This window comes from Amia ocellicauda, chromosome 4 (assembly GCF_036373705.1).
Source record: "Amia ocellicauda isolate fAmiCal2 chromosome 4, fAmiCal2.hap1, whole genome shotgun sequence".
NCBI lineage: Eukaryota > Metazoa > Chordata > Actinopteri > Amiiformes > Amiidae > Amia > Amia ocellicauda.
Genome location: NC_089853.1, coordinates 45,473,656 through 45,492,392, shown reverse-complemented (window position 1 = coordinate 45,492,392; position 18,737 = coordinate 45,473,656). Strand labels below are relative to the sequence as shown.

Sequence of the window (18,737 nt, the reverse complement as noted above, 5' to 3'; positions counted from 1 at the left end):
CTGAACCCTCTAGGGTAATGTTTTGCCTTTTACTTTACCTATTTTACTTCTAGAAGTTAGTTGAAGGTCCTGTTGACCCTTGGTATTGTGTGTCTTCAATAGCAGGGTTTAATTAATATTTAATTAACTTGTAAGTTAACATTCTACAACATGTAAATTAATAGATGTGTAATCTGGGTATTTTGTAATTCATTGATATCCAGTTACAAAGGAATGGCACCTCTGATTGAAAATTAATTAGATATAAATTAATTTATTATACTGTGTGAGGAATATACCCAAGAGGAGTTGACACACACACAGCATATATGCATGTGAGTGCATAATAACTTTAACTATGTGCTTTTCAGCTACAATATTAATGTGAGATATAAAGACATTGCAGTCTAACACTGTGACAGCTCGGTGGCAGAGTGTGGAGTTTGTTCAGAAATGTGAAATAGGCAGAGACAGCAATGCTGCGTTTACATTTCTAATGAGAACATATCCAACTTGGCTTTCATTACTTTCCATTTTTCTAGTGTGAAAACTTTTTTTTTTTTCTTCAAATCTCTGCAGTTTGCTATCCCAGCTCCGGTCTCCTTTCTTATGCCTTACCATCATGTTAACTGAAAGCTACAGGCAGGAGAACGACTAGAAAAAAACTGAGCTGTTACCCTTTGAGATATCTGGCAGAAATGCATCCGTGTCAAGCAGGGGACAACGCATAAATGTAAGAAAATATGCTCTTAAACAACAGTATCTCTGTGACCCTGAAAGAATGCTGGAGAGCTGGCCATTGTTGGAATTAATTAATTGCAAACAGGTCCAGTACATTTGATCTCAACAAGTTATAGTCTAAACAAAAAGCAATTCGGAAGAAAAGTGCAAAGAAAGACAAGCACATATTTTGCATTGTATGGATTATCAGTCTGTTGTCTGCAATGGAGAAAACATTGACACAAATGTACTTCTATTAAAGGATTGTGGGAAACAGATTATTAACAGGGTATTTACCAGGTTTTTCTTGTTGTGTGTGTTTTTGCACCCACTGAAATGTTTAAAATATGTTTGAAAAAGGATAATAAGTTTATATAAAGGACCATAGTTGGATAAGTAACAACGTTTTTGCATTACTATGGTCACTTTCAGAGCAGAGTTGATTTAAAAGCTCAACGACATCCGAAAAGCAGATGAGGGCCGAGAAAAAACCCACATCGGAATGAATCTGGAAGGTATTGCCGAGGTGTTTGTAGAGAGATTAATAATTTACAAATGACATCAAGGGCAAACTTAACACATGAGATCCATTCTAAGTCCCGTACTAAGAAAAACAAGAATGGATGAATCAGTGAAAATCCCTCACTTCTTTTCAGATAGAAAGAGGACATTTTAAAATTAATGATGAAACAGAAGGCAATTTTTTTAGCAGGTCCCTGGGATCTAATTTTAATATTAACAGAAATAAATTCCTATGTAAAGCATTACACAAAAGATAAATCCATGAATAAATACTTCTGATAGCCAAAATGATTTCTAAATAATTCACTATTTACAGTATGCAGCGCAGGGGCCCTGGTCTGATTTAATCAAATTTTTCTTAATATGTATGTAGTTCTGCAACAGCTCTCTTCGCTGTGCCATTTCAGGAAAGGCATTCTGTTAAAATAGAAGATTTGTAATTTTACTGCGGGGGTAACACTGAGGGTGTGCACATGCAGGGATTAAATACAGTGTAGAAAATGTCATAGCTGTCACTCTTTGCACAAACAGCACAGTGAAAATAAAGTTTGAGACCAGACATTATGTGTAAGTAGGGCTCGTCCTTATCCCACCATCTTGAGAAAAAGAAATGGCATTGCTGTTAGAGCACGCTTGTACATTTTTGTCACCTATAGAAGTTTTGAGGGATCTGCAATGATTTATTTTTGTATACCTCCCCAAATTAGAGTTTGTTACTTAAATTGGATCACCAACACACACAAGATAAAGCCTACCCTCCTTCACAAGTTGCACTATGAAGCCATCGGCTTCCCTTCACAGTCAAACTCAGTGCAAAAACAGCAATACTCTCGCGTTGGGTGGAGGTCTGATGCTGTTCTCAGTAATTACGAGCTCATGGGCATCCGGCCCAGCCACAGCTGTTGTGTAACGTCCCTCGGGGGAATCCCAGATTGGAAACACTGATCTCTGGGCTATGGGTCCCAATCAGCACTCTGTCACTATCACTATCAAATTATGTCCTCCCTTTTCTACAACTGTATTCTAATTTGTCTCAGTTTCGAATCAAGTGACCTGAAAGAAGTGAATTCTGGCCGGCGTTCATTATGAGACGACATGAAAGGAGCTACTTCTTCCTCAGGCAGAGTCGCAATTTATTGGAGAGCTAGTCAAAGGAGGACAAGACTTTATCAATATTCAGATCCTTCTGGATTATAATGCCACAGGGATACAGAATTTGAAAGGAGGAATGCTTCTGAGTAGGTGGAAAGTGATGTTATGTGAATTACTTTCTCACTCGTGTCTTTATTGTTTAGGGATGTTCTCATTGCTAAATATTACTTCAATTACCAGCGGATCAGGGAGATCTAAAGATTCATAAGCCTTTAAAAAAGACAAGGTTGGTGTATTTTTTAACCTCATAATATATTGCCAGGACGCTCCTTGTCTTGGTGTTTAGTGTTTGAATACTTTCACATTTTGACTCCTGACCTCAACGTGGTTTAAAAAATGAATTAAAAACACAACAAAATTCTGCAATCATTTATCTAATACCATAATATCAGGCAATATTCATCCTTTAACATGCTTCATAAGCTGAGTTGGTACAACTAGGCCTTCATTTACTTTCCAAAAGGTAATATGAGACGAAAGATCAATAAAGGGCTTTAGTGTTGTTTTTTTGCCATTGACTCCCTGCAAGCAACTCTACAATCTAGTCTTTCAATTAGAAGTGCTCAAACTTTTAAGTGATTAGCAACTTTGTGATCCAGCCAGATTATTGATGTGATTTTATTCTTGAAATGTAAGGTAATATGTAGATAGTTTAGAAGAGAATATTTTTTGTGTGCCTATAATAAAGCATTTCTGGCCAGTATTCACAATGTTATATTCCAGCCTTTCATTTGCACACCTGTTCACAGGACTGCAAGATGGCGATGAAGATGCTTCCTATTTCTTTTAGTTTCGTAAAAAATTAATCAACAAGTTTTGCTTGCTTAAAGTAATTCAAGAAGTTAGACAACAAACCTGTTAACTTCTTAATATGAGGTCGCCTTGGTGGATGAGAAATATCGGCAAGGTTTGTTGTGTAGTTTTATTCACAGACACAACCCAAGGTACTTTTTTTCTTTTCAAGAGTTAGCATAATTGAAATACATTGTAAAGTTTTACTATATGTAAAAAGTTATGGTAGAAAATGCCTATATCAAGCCATTAAAGACAAAAGCATTTTTGTGTTTCTAAATCTGTGTGTATAATTGCCTTACTATATTTAAATCAAGTGTTGGATATCAAATCGCACCCAGCACAATCATCATCCTTTATCCTCATCAGCACAATACATTATATATAGATAGTATAATATATAGAATTAGAAAGACCTAAAACTTTGGTGCTTCAGTTTGTGAAGCAAAACTGTAGAATCCAAAAGATTTATATGTAACAGGGTTTGCGTCTGCCGTAGCCACATTGTTATCCCATTAGTTTTACAGCCAGTTTTGATACTGAGCTAGGCACGTCACCAACTTGTTTTTTGTTTATTTATGTATTTTTGTTTTTGTTTAAAGTCCATAAAAGTGTCAAACAAATTGCAGAAAACAAGCACACTTGTTATGTGGGATTCTGTTATCTTAACTGAGGCTCAAGGGAGAAGTGCCAAGCATTAATTTTAGTATTTTGTATTTTAAGATAGAACGACGCCTAAGCAATGTTGGCAATTTTTTAAAAACGGAGACAACATTTTTGTGTTCAAGTCAACAAATAACTATAGTTATAATTATAACAGAAAACAGACTATTAAATTAATATAGTTTTCCTCTTAAACAATTGATATATTTGTTTGCATACTGAAGAAACATTTTAACGCAACATGTAAAGTGTTGGTGCCATGTTTCATGAGCTGAAATTAAAGTTTCCACATTCCATACGCACACAAAATGTATGTATCTCAAATTTTATGCACACTTTTTTTTACATCTGACTGCAGAAATATCCACCAGAGCTATTGTGCCAGAGAATCCAATGTTAATTTCTCTACTATTAGACGCCTCAATGTTGTTTTAGAGAATTTGGCAGCACATCCAACCACAGACCAAGTGTACTACACCAGCCCAGGACTCCACATCTGGACTCTTCACCTGTGGGTCACCAGTCTTGTCACACACTCCCTCAAATTTTACACTTGAAATCCATGGATTAGGGCCTAATGAATTTATTTCAAATGACTGATTTCCTATGTACTGTAACTTAGTAAAATCTTTGAAATTCATATTTGTGTTCAGTATGTGTATGTGTGTGTGTGTGTGTGTATATATTATATATATATTTGTATTGGTAGCTATAGGGGGTATAAAAAGCCATTACACGTTTACTATTTCAAGTCTAGTTTTGTGTGTGCATAACACGATTTTCAATGTAGTGGTTTTATTATTGTTGAAGGGTTTCATTATTTTGAGCATTCTTATTATTAGTGCCAATTTAATTTCTTTATCTGCATTTTGTATTGTGGTTAATCCCAAGCGAACCTTTCCATTTGTTGGGTTTATAGCCTCGAGTGATGGTCACTAATTGAATCGGCTCTTTTGTTTGGCAGTTATCCTTTCCCTTGTTCGTGTTTCTATGGTCTTCTTGAGGGAATACTCATTTCTTTCTTTATCTTGTTGATTGTATGGGTACAGGGATCCATGCTATCAATTTATGGCCTTAGAGTGACTGTAAAGTACCTGTACAGGGAACAAAAGGACAACATAAAAATACACAATATGTACTGCAAACAGACAACTGAAGTTATCATCTATGTTGCACTTGTATATTATGTATGCATCATAACATTTGTTTTTATTATGAATCATATTGTGTAATCAGCAGTACACATTTAATACCAAATAAGTGTCTGATTAGACATTTCAAATTAACAGTATTATGTGTTACAGTTTAAACTAATTAAAGGCCATTGATTTATTAATAGTTCACTGAGAAACAAAACTCCTCTCATAACTCACAGCAGTTTACACGATTATAGAACATTCCCTCAGTGTCACAGTGTTCCTGTGCTCATTCACTTACAGAAATAAATCGCACATAAACTAGGAAGATTGTTTACTTTTGCATATTTAAGCTCCCTGCTGTATAAAAATGAAAACAAAACGGGAAAGGCAACATTACTCTCGACTTTAAAACTAGTATTTAGCTGTGCAGTCTCTCTGTGGAGCAGTATGACCTAATTTCCTTTTGTGAGTACATTTTTCAGAATTAATTTTATTTGTGTGTAGAATTGTGTTTTTATAATCATCTTTTTGGTAACAGTAAATGGGTGTGTTATTCAATAAGACTGGAGGGCATTGAAACCCTGTAACATGGAAACACTCCATCTCCTTATTGATAGGAAAAATGACCACCTAAGCAAATAGTTTTGGATCAAGTTTTTTAAAGGTGGCATTTGGTTTATTGTTTCTCCTTTGCTAGATAGGCTACACAATTAAATATTGGTGGAGTAAAACTTCCTTGATGGGCATAAGGTTATTATAGTAATATACTGTATAATATTTTAAATATACATGCCAGGATGGATGACACAGTATAAATGTGTGTCTTGAAGCATGGTTTCCATATGCTGCTGTCACCACAATCCACTGTGAAGTTTTTCTCATCTTTATAGACAGTTTGTTTAAAAAATATACATACAGTGTGGTTGACTAGTTCATTTGGAGCACTTTGAATTGAAAACACGAGCAGTGAGTCGTGGAGATTGTTTTGCTGTTTACCATTACCAAGAACAATTTATACATTACATTTTTAACCAAATGTATAAAAATGGAAAACAAATGTGTTGCTTTGTAAAACACCTCACAAAGTCTATGGTGATGTTTTTTTACTATCATGTACTAATATATATATATATATATATATATATATATATATATATATATATATATATATATATATATATATATATATATATATATATATATATATATAATTTGTTTCTCTAGTGCATAGTTTGCCAATTATCTGCTGACGTGTTACATTTGAATGTTGAATATGAATCAGTGTGACTGTTGAATGTGAATATGAATAAATTCATATCGCCATATTCATGATTCCTTTAACTGAATTTGTATTCTATTGGGTAACATAATTCCCTTTTTCCTCCTCAGTAATTTCCAGCATTTGGAGCTGCTCTTGTACTTTTTTGGAGCAAGCAGCTGAAGTCCATCATTTCTTTAGGGGGTAAGTCACATTTCCTTTTAAATATTCCCCATGGAGATTTTTCTAGCTCTATTTATCCTGTTTTAATGTTACAGAGATCTTGTTAATCTTCTACAACTGCCTTCTATAATTCTAACATGCACTAAAGTCACAATAACCTTGTTCAATTTTGCATGGTCCATGCTGTGTTGTAAGACGACTTAGAAAAGTGTCTAAATTAGTATTTTGCATTTCCCCCAAGTGTTACCCTGCTCTTAATCTTTACTTAACTGTGCTGTATTTACAGTGCCTTGCAAAAGTATTCACCATCAAACCAAATGTTTCACTTTTTGACGAATAATGTAAACCTACTTTTTCAAAACTCTAATGTTCGAAATGAATACTGTTATATATTTGAATATTTGAGGTTGAATGTCACCAAAACCTGCAAAGAAAATGCATAAATTGAAATGTGCTGATTGCATATGTATTCAGCCCGCTTGGTAGAAGCCCCTTTGGCAGCAATTACTGCTGGGAATCTTTTTGGATAGGTTTCTACCAGCATTGCACAGTGGGATGGTGCAATTTTTGCCTATTCTTCCTTTGCATTATTGCCAGAGAGGTACTCTGTTGCATTGTTTGAAACTGTAGGTGCTAACCCCTTTTAACCCCTTTTCATATTGTTGCATACTGTGCTTAAAGCTGTAGCCTGTCTCTCTTGCTCTTAACAGTTTTGTTTAGATTGATTGGAGTTCACCTTTGCTATCCAAGAATCAAGATTGATAGATTGATCCCGTAGTTTCTTTGCTAACAATTGAAATATGGACTTCAGGTCCAGAAAGACAATCCAACACAAATCCATCTTAAAACAGAAAATGTATTTATTATGTCAAAAAATTATGATAATCAACATTACATTGAAATAATAATGCGTTACATAAGGATATCACAGTAAAGTTACAAATGAAAAATGTAAGAGGCATAGTTTTCTTAAAACACCTTACAAGAATGTAACAGTTGTACAATCAGGATTTATCAAAAAGAGGCAGCCGCTGCAGAGAGATCGAATCAGAAGTCAGTGGACCAGAGAGGAAAGTGCATTTCCCACACACCTGGAGCAGATAACAAACTACATAAGATGCTCAAATTCAACAGATTTACTACTGAGGTGTTTTTTACCCCCCTAAAAATGATCACTACTGATATCCCCTTTAATTATTTGTCTTTATTAATTTTCATCAAGGGACTTTAACAGTTGGTAAACAACTGGAACTATTACAAGGAGAAGACTATTTCTTGCTTTACAAGTTACATTAAACATAGCTGGCACTGCCACGGGCAGTGAAACATCTGATCTAAATTAAAACCGACAATAGAAACAATGTATTTAAGTGCTAGCCTACACACATTAATTCATTCTACCTTTGCAATCCTAATGCCACAATTCTTAGTAAAACATATTAGCAATTACATTTGAATATGTAAAGCATAATCTACACAAAATTTAAACATTTAAGATCCTGAAAAATTTAGTAAACTAATTAAAGGATTTGCAGTTAAATTTTCTACTAAAGCAAAGAAAAATGAAATTTAATCCAGTTTGCAAAGGGGCAAAATGCTATTATTTATGTTTACCACCAGTGGCATAGGTTTGGTTTCAGAATTGGGAGGAATTTGTACCCCTGGAAAAGGGGCTACAACCATAGGAAAACTTCCAGATGGTAAACTTTCATAGGGGTGTCAGGACCTACTGTACGTTATTAAACTTGATAAGCCTTGATGCCACAGCCTGGTTAAGCAAGGAAGCGCACAGAATTGTAGATCATGATTAAACTATCTGGTCGCTACAATTAGAAATAGTGAAATTGCCAGAGTTGTCTTAGTGTTGTTTAAAGGCCTACAGGGTCAATATGGGCTTCCTTGTCCCGCCTGGGGTCAGTCTCATGCTCTAAGTGATGAAGAAAACAATCTGTCACGGAGATCTGCAAGGCTATTGTACAGTGATATAAATGAAGCACATTAGCACTTATTTGTTAGGAAATCGCAAGCTGCATAATCTTTGACCATCTAGAACCATCACTCCAGTGAAACACGAGCAACATGTTGGTCTGGCCACGTCCTTACCTTGACTCCGTTTGTTTATACAGACGGAAAGTTTTTCAATCTCGGATAGTTTCGTATCTTGTCAGTGTTTTTGATATAGATAAACTAATAACAAACCCAACTAAAAGAACAAAAGACGATACTGAATCTGACCCAGGAGTCAGTGCAATGTCTGATAAGCCCTTCAAAAAGTAATATTAAGACTCAATCTTCTGAAACAATACAAAGTGCCACCAAAGGTAACTTTTCTTGAGTGTTTTAAAAAATCTAACTTGACGCATCCACACAGGAGAAACAAACAAATTGAGTACCGACGGAACATCAGACATATTAAATCTGAAAAATCTGATTGCCGAGTCTCTATACTTGTGCCAAGATTGCGGGTGGAAAGGTTTATTTTCTTGTTTAGCAAATATGAAATGTTTTACAGCTTTGGGTATTGCATTTGAATATGACACAGGTACTTGTCAGGGACTGTTTTTGCCTCTTTTGTTTTCCTAGACAACAGCAGTGCCAATTAGTGGAGTTTCTGCTTGAGAATACAAAGAAGGAATCAGACTTGAGAATGGTTCAACTGTTAGAAAACAATGAAGTAATTATAATAGCATTGTGAACTCTTATTAAAAAATCACAGTGGTTGTGTTTTGCTATTTGTTACAGATTAATAAACTATTATTATTCCTGCAGAATAGAAAGTGTATTAAGGGTCTAGTCAGTTTGTTTGTTTTTCTTTTGCTGGTTCAGGGTTTTAACAAAGTTGAGTTTTTTGATGAGTAATTTTCATCCACACACAACAAGTGGTAAGTTTAATAGTCTTATTTCCGAACACAATCAGATGTTTAACTTTCTCTGTTCCAGCACAGAGTTGTCTCAGACTTTATCTATAAAGTTAACATTCAAGTAAAGTGAATTTATCTGCTGACCCCAGCGACAGGCTCACCCCTATTAACCCTGCTGCGATGCCTCAGAAAAGCATCCATAATAGCCCTTTCAGTGATGAGCAGCAATTACATGAATCTGAAGAGAAAAAAAAAACAAAAAAACTTTTTCAGTTAATATAAGGATTGTTTTTCATTGCCTCTGGGTAAATAATATTTCCAGAAAAGTGAATTATTCCAGTAAAGCAGGCTTGTGATTTAAACATGCACTGTGTCATAAAAGCTGCACAAATATTTGGTTTCAGGGTGCTTAAATTTAGTGCATAGGTACCCTGTCACAACCTGAATATGCAACTGTGGTGTCAGGTCAGAAAAGGCTCTCAAGGCGTCTTTTGCAATGGAGTACTTTCCCCTCAAGAACTGTAATAAAATATTACACTTTGACTTCTCATTTAAGTTCATTGAACAGGGTGCCAGAGTGAGAAATGTGGTGACTGGGTCTGGTTGATGGAAGTCACCGACTTGCAATTCATTGGGACATTAGCTGCGTTTTCACCCAAAAGGCTTCAATCTCTGAGCCTGTTGATCCCTTGCCTGTGTTCAACTCTTAAATCAGTGGAAGCTTTTCCACCCCCCCCCCCACTGAAAACTTTGTCTGAAACCCCACTTTCTGCTTGACATTAGCATTTCTGAGAAGATTTAATCCATTCAGAATAAAATTGGTATATGAGAAAAGGCTTTCTTAGCTTGCTATAGATTTTGTGCCTCAGTGAATGGCTGACTTATTCCTGCCATTGATTTCTCATAATTAAAATGCTAGTGCAAGCTGTAATTTGAACACAAAAGAAATTGTTAATTTCTATTTAATTAAGGAACAGGAAAGACTAGCTATGCACGGATGAATGAAGAAATCATTTTTTTAAATGCCATGGATTCAAAATTAATAATAGCAAGGAGGTTGATCAGTATGTAATGGGAAATAGCTACTCCAGTGACATTCACTGTGTTTGTAGTTACACATGGGTAAGACAGAAACATATATTACACTACGAGACCAACATTATAGCAGGTACACCTAACACTAACATCAGTCTCAGTTAGGCCAGGATGGATTTGAAGTTGAACTTGAAGGTCAATAAGACCGTAAATGAATGAAAACTTTCACCCAGCTGACCGCGGAAAAACAGCAAGCTCCTAGCAGAGCAAAATCTGCTGTTATTTTTAAAATTTATTTAGAAGATGCCTTTATTTAAGGAACTTACGTGGCTATACAAATGCTAAAGCACAATATTCAACATGTTCTGAACATTACAAGCATAGCATAAATCGCTATACAAAATTGCTACCAATTACTGTGTTGATCAAAATGTGATCAACAGGTGTATTCTACACAGATACCGTAATAGACGTGCACCCCCTTATTTCAGATTTTCCCCCTGCCCCGCGATATCCAATTTTGTTAAAATATTTTTGTGATTTTCTATTTTTTGGGTGCATGACCCTAGGCTATTGTTGTTCATGTAATGTGAACAGATTCAATTAATGAATAAACACAAAGTATTTGCTAAAATACATTTGACTTCAACTTGTATTTAAAGTAAGAACATGAAATAAACAGGAATACTATAATCGCCAGCTATGTCACCCACTGTATCAGGAATATAAATTAATGAACTACATATATCAACACATTAAATAGACTAGAAATAAAAGGCACTCTGACTAACACTAATGTATTTACCATAAAATAGCACTTGTTTGCTGATTTCTGTTCCAAGGCTGTTTTGTAAATGTGATATCCTCGTATGCAAGAAATAAACTCAAATGTGGTGCCATTGACAGATATTCTGGTATTACAAGGTCAAGGATGAATGCACGTGTTGTCTTTTTGTGATTCGTAAAACGTTAATATTGACTTAACGTTCAAACAACGAAATATACATAAATGTGCCAAAATCATGACAAATTTGAATTTGGGGATTTCATACTTAATAGTACAGGCTGCAAAGGGTCTTGTCTTTGCGCATTGTGTGTCTATTAGGACGAATAAGGTATGTCTTAAGGTGGCTGTGAAAATTGGCAAGACTGAAGTGCTCTCTTAGCAAGGCTTCATGACACTCTGATCTATAAACGTATTTGCATCGTTATTGGTTTATATGGACCAGCCAATTAGTGCAATTTATAATGGCGAAAGCAAGTGTCTGATATGAAACTTTGAACAGCGCACGGTGTACTGCCCAGTAGTGGATCGTTAAATCACTTTGACATCATACATGAGTCTTTTAAGGCAGACACCCAACCCTGTCGTTCAAACCTCTTTGGAAATCTGTACAGTACTGCTGTCATATACTGTGTGCAGTGCAGCCTTTCCCCAAACACTGACCCGTGTAGGAGAAATTAGTTTTATTCCGACTGAGCTTCTCAATCCCTGAAATAAGATCGAACGTGTTAAGAATAATCAATGCAGGAAAAATCATTAAGACCAATCCTTCCTTTCCAAATCTTCCAAAGCTGAGTGTGTGTCTGTCTTGCAATCATAATCATTATTTTTTGCGTCTTCCTGATGTGGTAAGAGAAGCTGGTAACAGGTCTGCTTAGAGTTGAGTCCTATTTTCTCACGCATCTAGTCACCCAGATGCACAATGCTCTTCAGTGTGGAGTGGGGGGGGGGGGGGGATGAATCAATATTTCACAGTGGATTAATGGACTGGAGTGGAACAGCATATGGAAAAAGAAAAGGTTAGTTTACACTGATTATTTATTTATTAGTGGGGGTTTTGTATGAAAAATCTCACTAGTAAGGCGTTTTTTCCTCTTTTATGTCTTTCCTGAAGTTCTCTAAGATCTCCCAATTGAGATGGAGACTCGGGGGCTCAGAGACCTGCTCCTTTGTTCCATCTTCATGCAATATTAGCTCAACCACAACACTCGCAGCTCAAAGGTTTGCTGACTGTGTAGCAGAGTTGTTGACCTTCCGCTCATTTCTGTTGGGGGAGAATACACTTTGCTAAGCTATTTATTTCTCAATATCAGTTTTAACAAGGCCGCAAAGTGTATTCGAGGTAACAGTGTTTGTCAGTTGTGTTAACCTTTGGTATAGCCTGCCATAGTATTGGTCACTCAAACATGTCTACAGAGTTATCTTTGAAGTCATAAGCATTGCCAAAAGGGGAGGGGTTTTGCCAGTTTCCATAGGAACCTTTTCTTTTTTTTTTATAGCAAAGCTTTCTTATAGGCCCCTGTGTGTGTCACTCAAACAGTCCCTTCATGTTTCCTGCTTGTATACAAGATGATGCACACAGAGGAACTTCTACTTTGCCATTTCATCCTGGGACCTGCAGGACAGATGTGTTCGGCTCAGGGAGAGGTCCTCTTATGCAGTGTCTTCACCCCCCCATGCCTAGTGTGAGATTTAAATAAGAAACATGACAAAAAAGGTTCTTTCATCCCACTTTTTGTACAGTTCTTTTTTAGATATTGCAGAGATCTATAGACAAATTGAGACAAGCCAAGTATTTTAAAAGGAGGGGTACTTTATTTATTACACAGGGGAGCTGGTGTCACCTCACCAGTTCATATTTTAATTTACACAATAAACCAGCAAGGCTGTTTATGTATTTGGAACCAAGATCGCAGTGGCACTATAAACACACGCTTAAAACAAGAAACTCTCTTCCCTTTTTTTTTTTTGTTATACTTTTTTTTGGTACAAAATGGTACAAACAACAATACAAAATAGTTGTGCTGTTGACAGTTTACAAAAAAAGTCTTTAACTTGTTAACTGTGCAATGATTGTGTTTTTTTGTTCATTTTTTTGTTTTGTTTGTCAATGTGAGTATGGTACACGCCAGAATTCGTTCTGGAAAAACAACCACAATCATGCGGGCTGCTACACATTTTTTTTTGAAATTTTATTATAATTATTTTTATTATATCATAATGATCTTGTCCATTATAAAAAGACATGCAAAAAAAAGCTCCAATTTTACATGTATATTTTGCCTAACTTGATCTGTTTAGCTTCAAGCAATTACTACATTATGTACACACTAAAGTGAGTAACATTAGGTGGTTAATTGTGTGTCTGTTGACTCCAATTAGACAATTTTTTGCCCCCCCTTTTCTCTATAGAACATGTTTGCCCTAATGATGACCTCATCCCTTTTGAAGTCTCTGCTTTAGTATTCTGCACAGTCCTAATGTGCATTTCCTTGTGTGTTTCAGGATTTACAGGCTGATGAAAAATAGCGTTGTCCTACTTTCAGGAGACAAACACTACAGAAAGGGGGGAGCTCCCAAGAAGCTTGTTTTCCAAATGATCGGTGGACTCGGTGATCACTGCGCTGCTGACCACCCAGGCAGACGTCAAGAGGAGATCTACTCTTCTAACGGTAAGTAAAGTGTATTGCAATGCAGTACCAGAGCTATTGGGCTGCAGTACAGTGAGGGGAGGAGGAGAGCACAGGCACTCCTAGTCACCAGGAAATCACTTATTCTCAATAACACTATTTTAGTATGAACACTGGAAACCTGTTCAATGTTAGCAAAATAATGAAGTTACTTCTAAGCTTGATAGACATTTTAATTAGGTCTAAACAATGCCTCAGTATACGCTACATAAAATAAGTTGTGTAGTTAAATATTTTCTGTAGCCTTTTAAAGACACAGTATTTGTGGTATGTCTTATTTAACCCGATTAAAAATAATTCTGTGCTCAATATGTTTAAAACTAAAACCCATGATTCTTCATTTTGTTAGAATCTTGGCAAAATGTCTTTTGACCTTCCTGGTCTCAAGAACGTGTCCTACAGATATTTATGACTGTGACCGGGGCCAGCTACTCACAGACATCGCCTGAGCTGTCATGCGGTTAAAGGCCATCGTTGGCCAAGGCTTTTATAGACTGTGACTGATGGCATTGGGAAGTTGGATTCACACTGTAAACTCCTGTCCACACACAGACACTTATATATATATATATATATATATATATATATATATATATATATATATATATATATATATATATATATATATATAATTATACACACTACACACGAGTTCAGTATAACAAGTTTACACCATTCTTTTATGCACACACATGTACATACTGCCTGTGTGTGTATGTTTTTGTTGTATAAGGGTATAACTTTTGATGGTAATTTGCTAAACAATTGGTTAAACTATTACATCCCTAGTGCAAAAACAAAAGTCATCTAAGAAGCCACCAAATCATTTAAAATGTCCCACCACCATCGCTGGTTTTTGGTGCAGGTTTACACTTGGGCATTACATAAAAGCAGACTTCTCTGAACACACATCGTTGGTCAATATGGTCTCGTGTCATGTACTCTGATACATAGTAACACCACATATTACAATAGGACAAAGGTTATAATTTTGTATTCAAACAAAACAGGCTTGAATATGATATCGATGACCTGAAACAAAAGACAGTGGACAGAATGCACGGTTAACTAGGCCAAAGCATTTACTGATCTAGAGAAGGTCACGCAGCTAAGCTTAACATTCGCACACTCAGACATGTGCAGAAATTATTGAGCCTGTTACCAAGTAAAAACATCAGCTTTACTTTTTGACTGCATGGACCAGAAAATACTAGTGTTCCAAGCTAAAATAATCTTTACAAACTTCAATGCATGATAACTATCCCTTTCAAATCCATATGGCTTACTTTGTTTTATCTGCGATCTTGGGAAAGTTTCTCCAATATACACTAGCTGGGCGCATATATGTGTATAAATATATATACGGCCCACGTTAGTCAAAAATAATTCAGTGTCATATTGGTGGGGTTCAAAATCAAACGTAGCAGGTGTTTGCATCCCAGACCCCCTCTCTACAGAACACAAGTTGGACTCTAGGGAGTGTGCATCACTATGGGAGACCACCTTGCTCTGTAGCAAAGCATCATATGAGAAGGAAAAACACTCATTACTAAACCTCAGCTGCATAATGATAAGGAAACCTGTCAAAATAGCAGCAAAGAAAGTAGGCTGTACAATGTGCTCTGAGGCCTTGGGGCATACGCTTAGTGCCCTGTCAGGAATGTCAGTAGTGCGCCCAATCCTTTGAAAGAAACCCACAAAAAAAAAGGATATGACATTTTTGGAAGAAACGTCTGTTGATTTCAACTGCAAATACATTTTGAATTGGAAAAAAAAGTGCAAAATATCTAAAGGATGCTAATGGAATGCTTAAAAAATATATACACTTTTTCTCTTTTCTTTTTTTTTTTTTTTTTGCAAATTATATATGAAAAGCAACAGTTTACCCCGTACATGCATTCAAATAACACCATTGTAAAAAAAAACTTTTTCTTGATATCTGAGAACTTTGCAGAAGCCCAAACACCCATCTCCCAATGTTGCTGTATGTCTTAGATGTTATGGCCGTAAGTTTTAATTATAATGGCTAAGGCAGCACCTTAAATCTAATTCCTAAGTTATCAAAAGGCATCACTGTGACAGGACTGTCGATTCACGTTGCACACGGTTTTCCATTTGCTCTTCATTATGGGTTTTGTTTATAGTTCCTCAGTAAAGTCAGCTTTGTTCTGTAATCAAACTCTTTTCATTATTTCTTAAAGAGGGCCCAAGTATGTTCATCAATACACACTCCCAGCTTTGTTCTCAGTTTGTTTTTTTCCTTTGAAGGCTTTTTCTCGTTTTCTGTGGACTTGAGGTTAATGCTGCCGTGTGTCACTTTGCCTCCCTGACTAAACTGCTAGTGAATTCAGTTTTCATTGATAGATTTAAGAGCCATTTGCCAATGAGATTATCTCAGGGGATTAATTATTTACGTAATTGATAGATAAACTGTCAGTGGATAAAGCCCCACAAAGTAGCAACCCAAATGAGACAATCGCTATGACGGGAGAATGCTTCCAAGTCAATCAAGTGTTCGCATGAAAGGAAAGTAAGTTAATTTCCCCAGTAACACGGCAGTTTCTGACCCATATCAATTCTCAAATTGACTTTATGGACACAACTTAATGTCCTCCACACTGTGAATGAGGGTGTTAAACCCTTGATCCGTGGAACTGGATAGAAACATGGCCCGATTTCCTCAGGTTTTTGGAGGTACTGTGGAGCTAAACTCCCCAAACCCCCTACCCCCACTGTGAGAAAATACAGACAAGCTGGGATGTGTAAGAATTAATTAATGAAAATAAACACCAAGGCTAGAGCAGTTTGCATATCAAGTAGTTACAGCGCCACAATTTTTCTTTTCTACACCAGGCTAACGAAGACTGAAGTTGTGATTCCCTTAACCTCTGCCCACTTCACCAGAACTCCTCTCAATGGACACTAATCCACAGGGACCGAATCAAAGGAGTAAGTAAAGCAGTCTTTGTTTTTGTATAATGGGAATTTCTTATTTAGCTGGGTGAACAGGAAAAAACACTGATACCTGTTGCCAACTGAATGTTTCTCACTCTTTTATGACTGCTTGCTTTTTGAAAGGAAGGTTAAGACTTGTAACTGGTTTGTTCAGTGGCACAGGTTTCGGAGACGGCGTTTAGGCAATGGAATCGCATCCGCAGTGTAGAAACCCCCGAATGCAGAACACTTCCACAAATCTCACGAAGAAGCAAGCGAGTGTGTGTTAAAAACAACCCAAACTGAAAGAAAACCATACATTTATATGTAAATATGTTGAAGCTTTCAACAACAGGGCCCCACAATTGTGTCGGCATACAAACCAGGAAAAGAAAGCAGCACACACTGCCTGCACGTTGTCTTAATGCTTAAAAAAAATACTTATATTTTTTTGTACAGTTTATATTTTCCCCCCAACCACATGTACCAGTCTGACCACAGAATCACGCTTTCACTTGGAAACCTTTGGAAAATTCATGCATTTTTTTTTTTTTTTTTTTTTTTTTTTTTTAATTGAACAAAACAGAAAATATTACTCTAAGCCACCATCTTGAATCCAGACTCTCACCAGCTGTTGCACCAGTTTCTCTAGTACAATCCTTAGAGTTTTTTTTTTTTTTTTTTTTCTCGTTACTCCTCAGTTTATCAGGAAACCCAAGATAGTAATATGAATGCAGCATCGCCTGCCCTCCCCCTCCCACATCCTCCATGCCTGTTTAGAGATTAAGTTGTACAAAGCAACAGAAATAGGAACCCATTTTCAAAATCCATACGGCTAAACAGTCATCCAAACTCAAATGCTTGTGTTTTTTTTTTTTTCATTTCAAAAGAATAAAGCAAGTAACAGGATTATGCAGTTATACAGGTGCTGTGAAGAGGAGGAGCATGTTTTCATTGGCGTCTACACTGGGGGCAATTTGACTTGCTATAGTGCAGCTTGAACCATATGGTGACTTCCCCGGTCTATGATTGTGCATCTGAGTTTGGATAATTTCACAATGAAAACACCACTGAGCTCCACTAACATAACTATAAGCTTTTTGTTCCTCAAAATTAAAACAGATAATTTTAACACTGATTTTTACTTTTGTTTTCTTTTTCCCTTGTTGCCGACCAAAAAGAGTTTTAGAGTCACCGACAGAGAGAGAGCGAGAGAGAGAGCGAGAGAGGGAAAGAGGGAACGTGCCGCCCGATCCATTCGAATGGCAACCAATCCTGAGATAGTGGGAATCCGATAAAACGCACCAAAAAGGCACTTTTTAACAACAGTGCTTCTGTTCTAAGGAATTCAAGTTAAGAAAGAGTGCCTTTCACTCTCTTTAGTGATAAAGCAAAGGTTTTTCAAGCAAAATAAATCACACCCCTGCTGGCTGCACTGGAACATAATAATGGTGCAAAGACTAGAAGCATTTCTCTTTTTGTTTTCATGCTATTTGGACAGCTTATGTTCTAAAAGAGTGGAAATAATAATAATCATAAAAAAAGTCATTGGAAAACAACTGAAAACTTGACACTAAAAATAAAAGTATTTTTTCTTTTCTTGACAGTCAGCAGGGGGTTTTCATTAAAAAGCAGCCTCTTTGTACAGTCCTCACTCTGCGTGGTGTCATCGTTGTTCCATTCTATTTCTGAAGTGGTGATGCATTGTGGGTATGCCTTGTGGCTGGGTTAGTCGTCATCGCCGCCCCCGTACATGTCGGCCAGTTTCTTGAAGCGAGGCCCCCAGTCGTTGAGATAGTCGTAGTCCTGGTCGCCGGTGCTGGAGGAGTTGAGGGAGCTGACTGAGCCAGCGGTGGAGCCGCTGCCCTCGTAGTCGAACACCAGCAGGGAGTCGTAGGGCGGGGCGGTGGGGTCATTGTCCGCAGCTCGCAGGCCCTGGAGGTAACCCAATGGAGCAAATGGAGCAAATCAGTTTTAAAGAAGCAAGAATTTTTCTTTACCCAAAAATACATCTGTTCCTGTATT

General features: G+C 36.7%; 1 protein-coding gene across 1 annotated transcript in view; it reads right to left on the bottom strand.

Moving 5' to 3' along the window:
• Nucleotides 1–12,952: 12,952 nt before the first annotated feature.
• Nucleotides 12,953–18,737, bottom strand: part of cdh4 (cadherin 4, type 1, R-cadherin (retinal)) — a 332,183-nt gene continuing 326,398 nt past the window's right edge. Inside the window, exon 17 of the mRNA XM_066702504.1 lies at nt 12,953–18,647. Coding sequence (XP_066558601.1) covers nt 18,441–18,647 — 207 coding nt within the window. The 3' untranslated portion in view covers nt 12,953–18,440. The remainder of the gene's footprint in view (nt 18,648–18,737) is intronic.